The sequence below is a fragment of the Rana temporaria genome, chromosome 11, assembly GCF_905171775.1.
Source record: "Rana temporaria chromosome 11, aRanTem1.1, whole genome shotgun sequence".
Taxonomy (NCBI): Eukaryota; Metazoa; Chordata; class Amphibia; order Anura; family Ranidae; genus Rana; species Rana temporaria.
Genome location: NC_053499.1, coordinates 22371421 through 22385740, shown reverse-complemented (window position 1 = coordinate 22385740; position 14320 = coordinate 22371421). Strand labels below are relative to the sequence as shown.

Sequence of the window (14320 nt, the reverse complement as noted above, 5' to 3'; positions counted from 1 at the left end):
TATTTTTTTCCCATTTTGAAGGCACTAACAAAAAAATGAGATAACAATACAAGAGGCTAGGTTACTTAATGCCTCAACAGGCTGGTTGACATTAAACTCTTTTAGTTTGAAGGCCTTAGCATCATGTAACCCTCGTTATTAGAAGTTGGGTTATCGGTGCTTCAACAGACTTGTGGACTTGAAATTCTTCCAGTATGAAGGCCCCCGGATTATGTCAGATAACATTCTCGAGGTTGGGTTATTGGATGCTTCAACAGACTGGTTGACTTTAAATTATTTTGGTGTGAAAGCTCCAGTTCATGTGAGTATACATTGCTAGAGGTTGGGTTATTGGGTGTTTTGACACATTGGTTGACTTTAAAATCTTTCATTGTGAAGGCCCCAGATCATGTTAGATAACATTACTAGAGGTTGGGTTATTGGGGGATTCAACAGACTTGTAGACTTATATTTTTTACATTTTAAAGGCATTAAAAAAAAATCAGATAACAATATTAGAGGGTAAGTTCTTGGATGCTTTAACAGACCAGTTGACTTTAAATTCTTTCAGTGTGAAGGCCCTGAATCATGTGAGATAACATTACTATAGGTTGGGTAATTTGGGAGCTTCAACAGACTTGTAGACCTTAACAAAAAAATTGATAACAATACAAGAGGTTAGGTTACTGAATGCCTCAAGAGGCTGGTTGACATAAAACTCTTTTAGATTGAAGGCCTTAGCATCATGTAAGACAACGTTACTATAAGTTGGGTTATCGGGTGCTTCAACAGACTTGTTGACTTAAAATTCTTTCAGTATAAACGCCCCAGATAGTGTCGCATATCATTCTCAAGGTTGGGTTATTGGATGCTTCAACAGACTGGTTGACTTAAAATTATTTCAGTGTGAAAGCTCCAGTTTATGTGAGATTACATTGATAGAGGTTGGGTTATTGGGTGCTTTGACACATTGGTTGATTTTGAAATGTTTCATTGTGAAGGCCCCAGATCATGTTAGATAACATTACTAGAGGTTGGGTTATTGGGAGATTCAACAGACGTGTAGACTTCATTTTTATTTTTTTTCATTTTAAAGGCATTGAAAAAAAAATCAGATAACAATATTAGAGGTTAAGTTATTGGATGCTTTAACAGATCAGGTAACTTTAAATTCTTTCAGTGTGAAGGCCCTGAATCATGTGAGATAACATTACTAGAGGTTCGGTTTTTGGGAGCTTCAACAGACTTGTAGACTTGATTTTTTTTTTTCATTTTAAAGGCATTGAAAAAAAATCAGATAACAATATTAGAGGGTAGGTTATTGGATGCTTTAACAGACTGGTTGACTTTAAATTCTTTCAGTTTGAAAGCTTCAGTATAATGTGAGATATCTTTACTTGAGGCTGGGTTATTAGGTGCATCAACAGACTTGTTGAAATGTGTTCTGAGCACCCCGGATTATGTAAAATAACATTCTTAAGTCTGGGTCATTGGGTGCTTCGACAGACTGGTTGAATTTGAATTGTTTCATTGTGAGGGCTCTGGATTATGTCAGATAACATTCCCGAGGTTAGGTTATTGGGTGCTTTGACAGCACTGGTTTCCTTTAAATTCTTTCTGTTGGATTAAAACAAAGTGTAGTCTGTTCCAAGATCATCCGTCTCCATCCAACGTCTCACACTGCAGAAAAAGAAAACAAATATGATCATTTTATCACATCGAAGATTGTTAGGGCAATAACTGCAAGCACTATCAAATCATTTCCAGGGCCACATTACAGCTCAACTAGAATAAAACTCTCACAAAACTTTTAGTGAGAACTGTCAAATGCTGCGAGACTCATTTACCAAAGCAGTCATTTTTTATTTAGCCCTTTGATGGTGTGTTGAGTTCAAACCAATCATGTGCATGGGAATTAAAAAATGATCTCCAGGCAAACCTGCTAAATACACATATTCATACACATACATATACACTACTGTGCAAAAGTTTTAGGCAGGTGCAAAAAAATGTTTTAACCACTTAAGGACCGCCTAACGCGATATACGTCGGCAGAATGGCATGGCTGGGCACAATCACGTACCTGTACGGTGATTGTTAAATAACCAGCCGTGGGTCGCGGGCGCGCGCCCGCGACCCGGTCCGAAGCTCCGTGACCGCGGCCGATGGACTAGCGGACCCGATCGCCGCTGGAGTCCCGCGATTGGCCCCCGGAGCTGAAGAACGGGGAGAGCTGTGTGTAAACACAGCTTCCCAGTTCTTCACTGTGGCGCCGTCATCGATCGTGTGTTTCCTAATATAGGGAACCACAATCAATGATGTCAGACCTACAGCCACACCCCCCTACAGTTAGAAACACAGATGAAAACAAAGAAGCAGTGCACAATGGGTAAAATTATTACATTTTATAGTCTAAAATGGAAAATAACAAATAACAGAGGTATTGGCACATACAAATATAAAAATTGATAAAAATTGAATGTCATATATAAAAAAAATACAAGTCCACAATGAGAGTCCTGTGATGGAATGATTAACATCAATATACTAGTCCCGCTGTGAATGAATTGCAAAGCTACACACCAGGACAGATGGCAAATCACTGATGGACAGGTTTGCATACAGTACCTCAAATGGATGGGGATCTTGCAGTGACAGATGGCTTCAAGGGGACTCAGATGATGCGAGTCAGTGGAAACACACCTCAACGGAAACCCCCCCAGCGCCACCCCGATAACGCTATGGATTGATGCACCACTGTGATTGGAACCAGTTGACCAGAGGGAGCAGGCGGGGGCACTGCACGGCGTAAATCTACGGAAGCGCCCCTAGCGGCCAGCATAAATATGCACCAAAGATACGACGGCGTAGGAGACTTACATCGGTCGTTTCTTGGCAAAATTCAGGCGTATCTTGTTCCCTGAATAGGGCGCAAAGATACGACGGCGCATCACAGAACTTACGCTGCGTATCAATAGATACGTCGGCGTAAGTCGTCTGTGAATCCGGGCCCATCTGTTTAAAAAAAAACGATAAAAATTTAATTTGGGTACATCGTTGCATGACCATGCAATTGTCATTCAAAGTGTGACAACACTGAAAGCTGAAAATGGTCCTGGGCAGGAAGGGGGTGAAAGTGCCCGGTACTGAAAGTAAACCCCCCATATCATTTTCAGCCAAGGAAGCTGCCATCTTTGCCTCTGTTTAATCTACAACAGCCATGATGCTGCACATGTGATCCGTTTAGACACCAGCCATTGGATGGCTTGACAGTTTGGTTGAGAGCACAACCAATTGTAGTGTTACATTTCCGGTACATGCCGAAACTGAAACTTGAAGTGGTTGTAAACCCGATCTAAAAAAAAAAAACAACCTGCAAGACAAAGGCATAATGAGTTAGTATGCATAGCATACTAGTTCATTATGAATTACTTACCTGAGATCGAAGCCCCCGTAGCAGTCCTCTTCCCCCCCTCCAGCGGCGATATCTCTCCCGGGGGTTACTTCCGGATATCGCCGCTTCTGCGCTGTGATTGGCTGGAGCCGCGATGACGTCACTCCCACGCATGTGCGCGGGAGCCACCAGTAACGGCACATGGACTGAAGCAACGGCACATAGGTGCCATTGCTTCAGTTTGCCCCAGTGCGCATGTGCCGATGACATGAGCACATGCAGGGGACAGGGGATATCTCCTAAACCGTTCAGGTTTAGGAGATATCCTGGGTATCTACCGGTAAGGCCTAATATAGGCTTACCTGTAGCATAAAGTGGTTGTAAAGGGTTTACAACCACTTTTTTTTTTTTTAAACAAGGGAACAACCACTTTAAAGAAAAAGTGCACTTTAAACCATGACTCCAACTCCCGTCGTTCTACTTACCCCAGCTATATGTGGCCTGGAACCCGGTGCTCTGGACTGACTTGTCCGAGTGGAATTGCAACCCCATCCAGTTCCCAGAAGACACTAGTGGCGGCATATTCTTGGCCCCGCAATACTTGTCCGATACCGAGGTGCCAGATCGAGAGCTGTCCGAGATAGACAAGTAATCATAGACACAATTACGGGAGGACTCCAGTGTAAAGGAGATGAAGTTCAGCTGTACCTGCCGGTGATAACAATAATAAATGCTGTTATAAAATTAAAATATTCATGTAGTAGCATCTTAGGGGGAAAAATAATAATTATAATCACATAAACTATAAATAAACCATGAAATTATATTTATTTATGTATCTCATCTGAGATTGTGTCTGTGGTGATCACCTACAAAATGTCTCTACTCTCTTCCTACACCAAAAAGAGGTCATCAGGATGGGTGGGTGGTCTGTTACCCTGATTGACAACCCCTGCACAGGGCAGTCTTAATAGCATCATGGGCCCCTGGGCAAAATAATGCTCTGGGGCCCCTACAATGATGACAGTGCAGGTAAACAGACATCAAGTAGGTAGGAGGCAAACTGCCTCCCCTGTGCATCTATCACTCTCAGTGCCATCATTGTATTATGACAGTGGGGGGTTTCCCCGTCGTTAGAATACAATGATCACCGCTGGTGGCTATAGCCACCAGCAGCGATAATACAAAAACAACCCAGCTGGCTGGCTGTCCTGAAGTCAAGAATGACTTGCAGGACAACCAGCCCGCCCATAGCTGGATCAATATTTGTCCGATTCCTGCTGAACCTTCCAAATTTCAATCCATCTATGGCCGGCTTAAGTGTACACTACTACTAGTGTGCCCTGTACACACGATCGGAAATTCCAACAGCAAAAGTCCGATGTGAGCTTTTGAATGGACATTCCAACCGTGTGTAGGCTCCATCTGACTTTTGCTGTCGGAATTTCCGCCAACAAAAGATTGAGAGCTGATTCTCAAATTTTCTGACGGAAAAAATTCCTATCGGAAAATCCGAGCATCTGTAGCAATTCTGACGCATGCTCGGAAACCATTCGACGCATGCTCGGAAGCATTGAACTTCATTTTCTCGTCTCGTCGTCATGTTGTACGTCACCACGTTCTTGACGGATGAAAGTTCATAGAACTTTAGTGTGATCGTGTGTAAGCAAGCCAAGCATGAGTGGAATTCAGTCGAAAAAAACATCCAAGGTTTTTCCACCGGAAAATCCGATTGCGTGTACGCGGCATAATAGGACACTACTGGTACTATGTGTGTACTATTAGGACACTAATGGAACTATTGGGATCAAGTGAACAATATTATGACACTAGTGGAACTATTAGGACACTAGTGGGCATATAAGTGCATTAGTGGAACTAATGAGATCAATTGAACACTATTATGACACTAGTGGAACTATCAGGCCTTAGTGGAACTATTAGGACACTAGTGGGGATATTAGTGCATTAGTGGAACTAATGGGATCAATTGAACACAATTAAGACATTAGTGGAATTATCGGGACTAAGTGGAACTGTAAGGACACTAGTGGGCATATAAGTGCATTAGTGGAACTAATGTGATCAATTGAACACTATTATGACACTAGTGTAACTATCAGGACTAAGTGGAACTATTAGGACTCTAGTGGGCATATTAGTGCATTAGTGGAAGTAATGGGATTAATTGAACACTATTATGGCACTAGTGTAACTATCAGGACTTAGTGGAACTATAAGGACACTAGTGGACATATACGTGCATTAGTGGATCTAATGAGATCAATTGAACACTATTATGACACTAGTGGAACTATCGGACCTTAGTGGAACTATTAGGACACTAGTGGGCATATTAGTGCATTAGTGGAACTAATGGGATCAATTGAACACTATTATGACACTAGTGGAACTATCGGGCCTTAGTGGAACTATAAGGACACTAGTGGGCATATAAGTGCATTAGTGGAACTAATGGGATCAATTGAACACTATTATGACACTAGTGGAACTATCGGGCCTTAGTGGAACTATTAGGACACTAGTGGGCATATTAGTGCATTAGTGGATCAAATGGGATCAATTGAACACTATTATGACACTAGTGTAACTATCAGGACTTAGTGGAACTATAAGGACACTAGTGGACATATACGTGCATTAGTGGATCTAATGGGATCAATTGAACACTATTATGACACTAGTGGAACTATCGGGCCTTAGTGGAACTATAAGGACACTAGTGGGCATATAAGTGCATTAGTGGAACTAATGGGATCAATTGAACACTATTATGACACTAGTGGAACTATCGGGCCTTAGTGGAACTATTAGGACACTAGTGGGCATATTAGTGCATTAGTGGATCTAATGGGATCAATTGAACACTATTATGACACTAGTGTAACTATCAGGACTTAGTGGAACTATAAGGACACTAGTGGACATATACGTGCATTAGTGGATCTAATAGGATCAATTGAACACTATTATGATACTAGTGGAACTATCGGGCCCTAGTGGAACTATTAGGACACTAGTGGACATATACGTGCATTAGTGGATCTAATAGGATCAATTGAACACTATTATGATACTAGTGGAACTATCAGGACTTAGTGGAACTATTAGGACACTAGTGGACATATACGTGCATTAGTGGATCTAATGGGATCAATTGAACACTATTATGACACTAGTTGAACTATCGGGACTAAGTGAATACTATTCGAACACTTGTGGAACTAATGGGATCAAATGAACACAATTATGACACTAGTGGAATTATTGGGACTAAGTGGAACTATTAGGACACTAGTTGAAATATTGGAACTAACTGTAAAATATTGGGATACGAATGTATCTGAAGACTAGCGAAGCACAAGAAAAATACTTTATTAGAAGGACGTACTGTAGCTATTATAACTGCCCAAAAATGTTTTAATTTGCAGTTTTTCTTAATTTTTTTGATCTGACTTACTCTATGCCCAGAAGGTGCCACAATAGACCATATACAATCCGTGGAAGGTAGGTACTTGGTGGGGTACCCCGGAGAGGTCACAGTTCCATTCACTTTCGTTTGCATTCCACCACATGCCACTAAAACAATAGATAAAGACTCAGCATCAGATACAGGTACAGATGGATGATGTGTATATGAATGAGATCAACTTTACTTAAATAATTATCAGTTTTTGCAGCTTTGAGAACTTGTCTCTACACACAGCTTGTAAATAATTGTGAATGTTGGTGGCTATATCTTTCAAAAATGATATGCATTTTTTGCACAGAGATAAAATTTATCTTTAAAACTTTTTTTGCCAGCGACCCCATTTCTTTTTTTACATTTGCGGTAGGTGTAGCGTGAGGCGGTGAGCAGGAAACAGAGTCACAGTGCAGTACCAGGAGTATATTGTAACAGAAGTTCAGCAGTACACAACAGGCCCGGCAGTGAGGCAACCTGGCCGGGAACACTTACAAGGTGCAACAGTGATGAGACAGTAGACTAGACACCCGAAGATGCTGACAGTGTCTGCCATGCAGAGCGGAATGAGACCTGGCTGGTCTGTACCCAAAGAAGAGGCTTTCCAGAGGAGTGGCGTGGTCCCTGCGCTTTCCCTACTCCTCTGTAACCTTTCCCTGGCTCTAAGTACTTTCCCTGTCAAATGGGGACCCGTTCCTACACTAGCCACTCACAAAATGTGTGCCAAATCCGGGAACCAGGGTTTTAAATTTGACTCTTCCTGACCCAAGATGGCCACCAGAGTCACATGGGGTGCCAGCATCCAATCAGATACCTGCCTCCTTGTGACCGAGGAAACCATAGTGGAACTAGGTTCCTCTCAACCTCCTCCCCATCTTCATTGACAAGAGTGAGGCCCCGTACACACGACAGAGGAACTCGACGTGCTTGGCACGTCGAGTTCCTCGTCTCGTTTTGGGATGAAGCCGCCGAAGAGCTCGGCGGGCCGCCTTCTCCTATAGAACAACGCGGCCAACGAGAAAATAGAGAACATGTTCTCTATTTTCTCGTCGAGCTCCTCGGCGGCTCCATCGAGCCAAAACTGTACAGACGACAGAGATTCTCGGCAGAATCCGGGTTTTGACCGAGTTTCTCGGCGAATTCTGCCGAGAATCTCTGTCGTGTGTACGAGGCCTGATGGGCAGAAAATAAGTCCCAGTGCAGTACCAGGAATATATTGTAACAGCAGTATACAAGAGGCCCGGCAGTAAGAAAACCCCGCCAGGAACACTTGCAAGGTGCAAGAGTGATGGGACAGTAGACTGGAGACCCAAATATTCCGACAGCATCTGCCACAAGGAGCGGAATGCGGCCTGGCCGGTCAGTACCCAAAAAGGAGGCTTTCCATAGGATTAGTGTGTCCCCTGCACTTTCCCTACTCCTCCGAATCCTTTCCTTGGCTCTAAGTACTGTTCCTGTCAGACGAGTGACCTGTCCCTACACTAGCCACTTGCAAAATGCGTGCCAAATCCAGGACCCAGGGTTTAAAATAGATTCTTCCTGACCAAAGATGGCCACCAGAGTCACATAGGGTGCCAGCATCCAATCGGATAGCTGCGTCCTTGTGGCAGAGGAAACCATAGAGGAACTAGGTTCCTCTCGGCTTTCACCCTCCATTGCCACTGCAGACGCGCGCCACCTGCAGTGGAAAAAATAGACTGCACACCATTTCTACACGTCTATGAGGAGTGTGGTGAGGGGTTTGCCTGTTACTCAGCTCTGTCAGTACAGAGCACTGTAGTGTGAGGGCAGGCAGCAGCATTGTTACAAAAAAAATGTTTTAAGGAATATTAAAGCAAAAAATCAATCTCTAATCATAACCTGCAGAAAGGGGGGGAACATGTAAGTTGACCTCCTTCTGAAAGGGTGTTCTATTGTACACACGATCGAAATTTCCGAGCAAAAAAGTCAGTCAGAATTCTTTCATCGGATATTCCGACCGCGTGTGTGGGCCCCATCTGACTTTTTTCTGTCGAAGTTTAGAAATAGAACATGTTTTATTTTTTTTCCCGGGGCTAAATTTTTTGCTGGGCTAGATTCACAAAGAGATACGACGGTGTATCTCCAGATACTCCGTCATATCTCTGACTTACACTGGTCGTATCTATGCGTCTGATTCATAGAATCAGTTACGCATAGATATGCCTAAGATCCGACAGGTGTAACTGTGTTACACCGTCGGATCTTAACTGCAATTTAAAAATGGCCGCGGGGGGGCGTTCTTGCTGATTTACACTGAGAAATATGTAAATCAGTGAGATACGGCAATTCACGAACATACGCGGGCCCGACGCAGTGTTGTTACGATGTTTCCGTAGCGGTTTTCCCGGCGTATACTTACTCCTGCTTCTATGAGGCGCAGCCAATGTTAAGTATAGCCGTCGTTCCCGTGTCGATTTTTTTTTTTTTTACGTCGTTTGCGTAAGTCGTTCTCGAATACGGATGGACGTCGTTTACGTAAGCGTCGAAACCACTGACGTCCTAGCGACGTCATTGGGAGCAATGCACGCCGGGAAAATTCGCGGACTGCGCATACGCATTTAAATCGGCGCGGGAACGCGCCTGATTTAAATAGTACACTCCCCCTAGGAATTTGAATTCCGCCGGGGGATTTACGATCCGCCGCCGCAAGTTTGGAGGTAAGTGTTTCGTGAATTAGCCACTTGCCTCTCAAACTTGCGTCAGCGGATCTTAAATCACATAGATCACGCGGATCTAAAGATCCGCTGATCTATGTGAATCTAGCCCCCTAATCGGAAATTCTGATCGTCTGTGTGGAACTCCGACGGAGAAAAAAACACGCATGCTCAGAATCAAGTCGACGCTTGCTCGGAAGCATTGAACTTCATTTTTCTCGGATCGTCATAGTGTTGTACGTCACTGCGTTTTGGACAGTCGGAATTTAGTCTGACAGTGTGTATGCAAGACAGCTTAAATGGAATTCCAATGGAAAATTCCGATCGTGTGTACAGGGCATATCTGTTACATATTGACCCCCTGGCCTTGGACAAGCATACAGATCAAGGGGTCTTGACTTCACTTGCTGCATGCTTGTTCCAGGGCAGTATCTTAAACCACTGAAGCTACAAACAGCATCCAATGTGTCTCCTTTAACCTCCCTGGCGGTATGATTCTTTCTGAAAAAACATGCTGAAAGCGGTACAATTATTTGCAAGGAAATTTGGTGTTTTATACTGTAGGCCTGTAATTTTTAGGAATAACTCACTTAAATCTGACCAAACAAGAATCTAATAGGCATCCCGGGTATGACATTTTTTTAAAAACAAAATTTTAAATTATAATATAATAAATAATTATAAATAATTATAGCAAGTAATAATATAATTAAAATAAAAATTATTCAATAATGTAATCAACTCAAAATCACTGAAATTTGCTCAGTTGCAGAATTGTCGCTGTCATTACTTTTATTTTTTGATGACAAATTTTCCCACAAATCGCTATCGCTCAATTCTGCAAGTGATTATAATTTATTATCGCTGTTTTCTAGCTGCTCTAAAACCATTTTTGACATAAAGGGACACTTTTGGTTGCTATGGACAATCTACAGTTTTCAGGCAGAAAGAAAGGTTTTTATTATATAAAATGACATGTAGGACACTGGGCAGACCACTAGGGACAAGGGGGGTGTGTATTTTTTACATACAGTACTGTAATCTATAAGATTACAGTATACTGTATGTATTGTGTTTGTTTACTTTTTTGAATTTGGCGCCGATCTCCGCTCCCGTGCGTCGTAACGTCGCAGGGAACGGAGATCGGCGGCACAGGAGGACGCTGTGTGAATCGAGCGAGGTCCCGCTCGCTCACACAGCGCGGTGACATCGCTGGATCCAGGACAAGGTAAGCCAGCGCACGCTGCAGGCTCTGCATATCTACCCCGAGCGTGACTCCGGGTTACCGATCGCAGCAGAAAAAATCAACCCCGAGTCACGCTCGGGGATACCGCCAGGAGGGTTAACTATTATCAGTAAGAGTAATACATAAGTTACACCCTCCATTAACTGAAACGCTCTGAAACTCTACCTGTCTGATAGGAAGCTGTGAAAGTTGAAGCTCCACCACTTAAAAATTCCACAAACATCAGGTTTCCTGAGGACAAGACGGGAGGGAGCTTCTTCATCCCACAAGTAGTGTTTATCAGTAGAGGAGACATCTTGCCGGCCCCATCATACACCTTCACAGAGTCTGAGATGCAGCCGGGAGAGGGATCAAAGCTTTGAAACTGCAGGAACACCTACATAGGAAAACCTTCATCAGCAAATCAATATGGTACAAAGGACAAGCCCCCTGGGTGGGAACGAGGTTCTCCCAGATCTTCAGAGGATTCCCGTCAGAACAAATCTTACACAACACTCAGCGCTCCAGGATGCTGCAAATCTCTTATTTACCTGTAAGTATACCAGGCCAAGGGACTTACTCAGACTCCGCCAGATCAGGAACAGCAAACTTTTCTCATCAGCAGTATATAGCAGTCTTGTGACTTTTATCAGTGCCGGGATAAAGCTAGTAGGAGGAGTTTTCATACTGCACTGGCTGTCTTATATAGATGCAGAACCCCTGACCCTCTGGACAGTGCTGATCACATTCACTCTCCCAAGAAAAAAAAAAGAAAAAACTCTAGCAATACACACTAAACTGAGCATGTGCAGCCTGACTCCAGTAACTCTGTCTTATCCGGACATGTTATGGGGTCAGTGGAAGAAGGAGAGGATCTGTCCATACAGGGTCAGACAGCCTTTTTTACACAATGCAGAGGATTAACACCTTAGGTTCCATGGTGAGTAAGGATGAGCTCAGGCGTGTTCGCAACTTCACATGCCCATGCCCGCCAGGAAGCGGACCACTCTGCATCACTAATCCCAGGCAGTGAGACATTTTCCGATTTGTGCAACCAGGGCGGTTTTGAAGTCATGGTACTGGTACAGCGCGACTTCTAAGCAGTGCAGCTTGCTGAAATCTGTGCAAATGAACTTAACAGATGTCAATGCAAATGGTGCCAAAACGAGTACAGGAAACGTTTTCAAAGTTGCTGCGACTTGAGTTGCAGCAATTTGAACAGTTCCATTGCCACAAATAGGGTGCGACTTGTCAGGCGACTTTGAACTGTGAAGTCACATGATAAGTTGGCCTGGTGTTAAACTGGGCTTATTGTCAAAGCTTAAAGGAAAAAAAAATCTAACCCAGATGCCGTCGTATCTTGGTTTGAGAATTCAAACTAAAGATACGACGCGGGAAATTTGAAAGTACGCCGGCGTATCAGTAGATACACCGGCGTACTCTCTCTGTGGATCTGCCCCTATGGCTCTAATCAGGTGCAAAAAATAAATAAATATATAATTCATGCGTCTGGAGTCTTGAAAGGGGCCGGACGCATGAATGGGGGTGGCCACAGCGGCTGTGAATAGAGGGGGGGGTGGTGCCGTGGATAGAGGGGGTGGTGCGGTGGATAGAGGGGGTGGTGCCCGGGCGCCCCTAATGGATATACCGCCACCCACTTCTAAATTCTGCAGCTGTTGAAAATGTACAAAAGAAATTTGAAATTTCCACCAGTAGCATATAACTTCTAACAAGTGTGAAAAATGACCTTGTTTGTAGGGATCCGAATGAGCCACACACATTGTGATCTGTTCTGATTGGCTGATTGCGCATATCCTGAATGCAGAGATCCCGATGGATCAAAGAGGAGAGAGCTGCAGACATCTGCAAATCAGACAGAGATAGACAACATTATGTTATTTAATAAAGGAGGCTTCACCTAATCCATATTCTTCCTTTATACTAAACGCATCATCATCTTTCTCTGAAAACCAGCTGAAATTACAGATTAGGCTGACAGTACAATCATTTGGGTTGGAAGCTGAAATCAGAGTGCAGGAGAACTAGACATAAAAGCCTGTGGGCGTCCCAAGAACCATCCAAATAATCTCATTTGTTTGGATCTTCCTTCATTACTTTAAACACGAATGATCAAATGCATGTGTTTAGCCTATAGAGCAAGGGTCTCCAAACTTTGTAAGCAAAGGGCCAGTTTACTGTGCTTCAGACTTTAAGAGGGCCGGACTGTAACCATCGGGAGTACAAAATGTCCCAGTGTCTGTGGGAGTACAATCCCCTGTCATTGGAGGAATTGTGCCCCATCATTGGTGTCAATGGGCCACACCATTGATGTCATTGGGAAGTATTGTGCCCCATCATTTATGTCATTGGTAGGAACTGTGCCTCATTGTTGGAGTCGTTGGAAGGAATTATGGCCCATTGTTGGTGTCATTGGAAGAAATTGTGGCCTTCATTGGCGTTAGTGAATAAAATTGTGCCCCAAGCAGGGCTGGAAAAGGGGTGGGCAGGAGGGAGAGCTGCCCTGGGCACTGCGTCATCATGTGAGGAGGGGGCACCACAAGGAGAATGGGGGTCAGGAGATTTGTGTTGGAAGGGGGAATTTGGCGGAGTGACAGGGAGTCTTATTCTAGTTGGTAAAATTTGGGGGCCCCCCCCAAGAGTGATTTAGGGGGGTTTGTGTTGGGAGGGGTGATGGGGGAGGAGTTTGGGGGTAGAGGAGTTGTGCTAAGAGGGGGGATTTTAGCAGGGGGGCAGATTTATACTTAGAGGAGGGGGAATTTATTTAGCTGACACACAATGCTTATACATCTTGGGGGGGGCGCAGTTTGGCATTTTTGCTCTGGGCACTAGATGACCTTGTCCCGGCACGGACCCCAAGGGCCGGATAAAAGCAAGCCAAGGGCCACATCTTTTCCCCGGGCCGCGGATTGGAGACCACTGCTATAGAGAATGGGTGCTCAACCTGTGTCCATCCAGCTGTTGCAGAACTACAAGTCCCATGAGGCATTGCAAAGCTGACAGTTACAAGCATGACTTTCAAAGGCTGAGACATGATGGGTCTTGTAGTTTTGCAACAGCTGGAGGGCCACATGATGATCAGATAATGAGGAAATTGATGATGATATTTCATTATTGCTGGCTCTCACCACACTGATAAAGACGATTGATCTTCTGAAGGTCCAGGCCACTCAGTCCATACCTCTGCCCTATAGGGACACTGGGATCCAGCTTTGGGACAATGGTTGCCTTCCCAGGAGCATTGCTGAACGCATATCTGCATTAAAAAAAAAAAAAACATATAAGGTGACCCTTTTACAACACATGCATTGGATTTGTTCCACCCAAATGAAACCATTGTTTGCTATAGTAAAGCCAACCTTTCCTGTAGACCTCCAGCCAAAGCTTTTACTGTAGGGTTGGATAGAGCATAGGTGTGCGCCACCTATTGCATTAGAGTGTGCACCCCAAAGCTCAAACACATGCTACCGATCCCTCACTGGGCCGGATTCAGATACATTGCAGTATCTGCCGGCGCGGCGTAACGTATATCAGATACGTTACAC

General features: G+C 43.9%; 1 protein-coding gene across 1 annotated transcript in view; it reads right to left on the bottom strand.

The window, feature by feature from the left end:
- Positions 1-1017: 1017 nt before the first annotated feature.
- LOC120917114 (high choriolytic enzyme 1-like) overlaps positions 1018-14320 on the bottom strand; it is a 39828-nt gene continuing 26525 nt past the window's right edge. Inside the window, exons 8-13 of the mRNA XM_040328157.1 lie at positions 13904-14031; positions 12505-12620; positions 10944-11154; positions 6855-6973; positions 3859-4081; positions 1018-1659 (exon numbers count right to left, since the gene is read on the bottom strand). Of these exons, the coding sequence (XP_040184091.1) occupies positions 1655-1659; positions 3859-4081; positions 6855-6973; positions 10944-11154; positions 12505-12620; positions 13904-14031 (802 nt within the window). The 3' untranslated portion in view covers positions 1018-1654. The remainder of the gene's footprint in view (positions 1660-3858; positions 4082-6854; positions 6974-10943; positions 11155-12504; positions 12621-13903; positions 14032-14320) is intronic.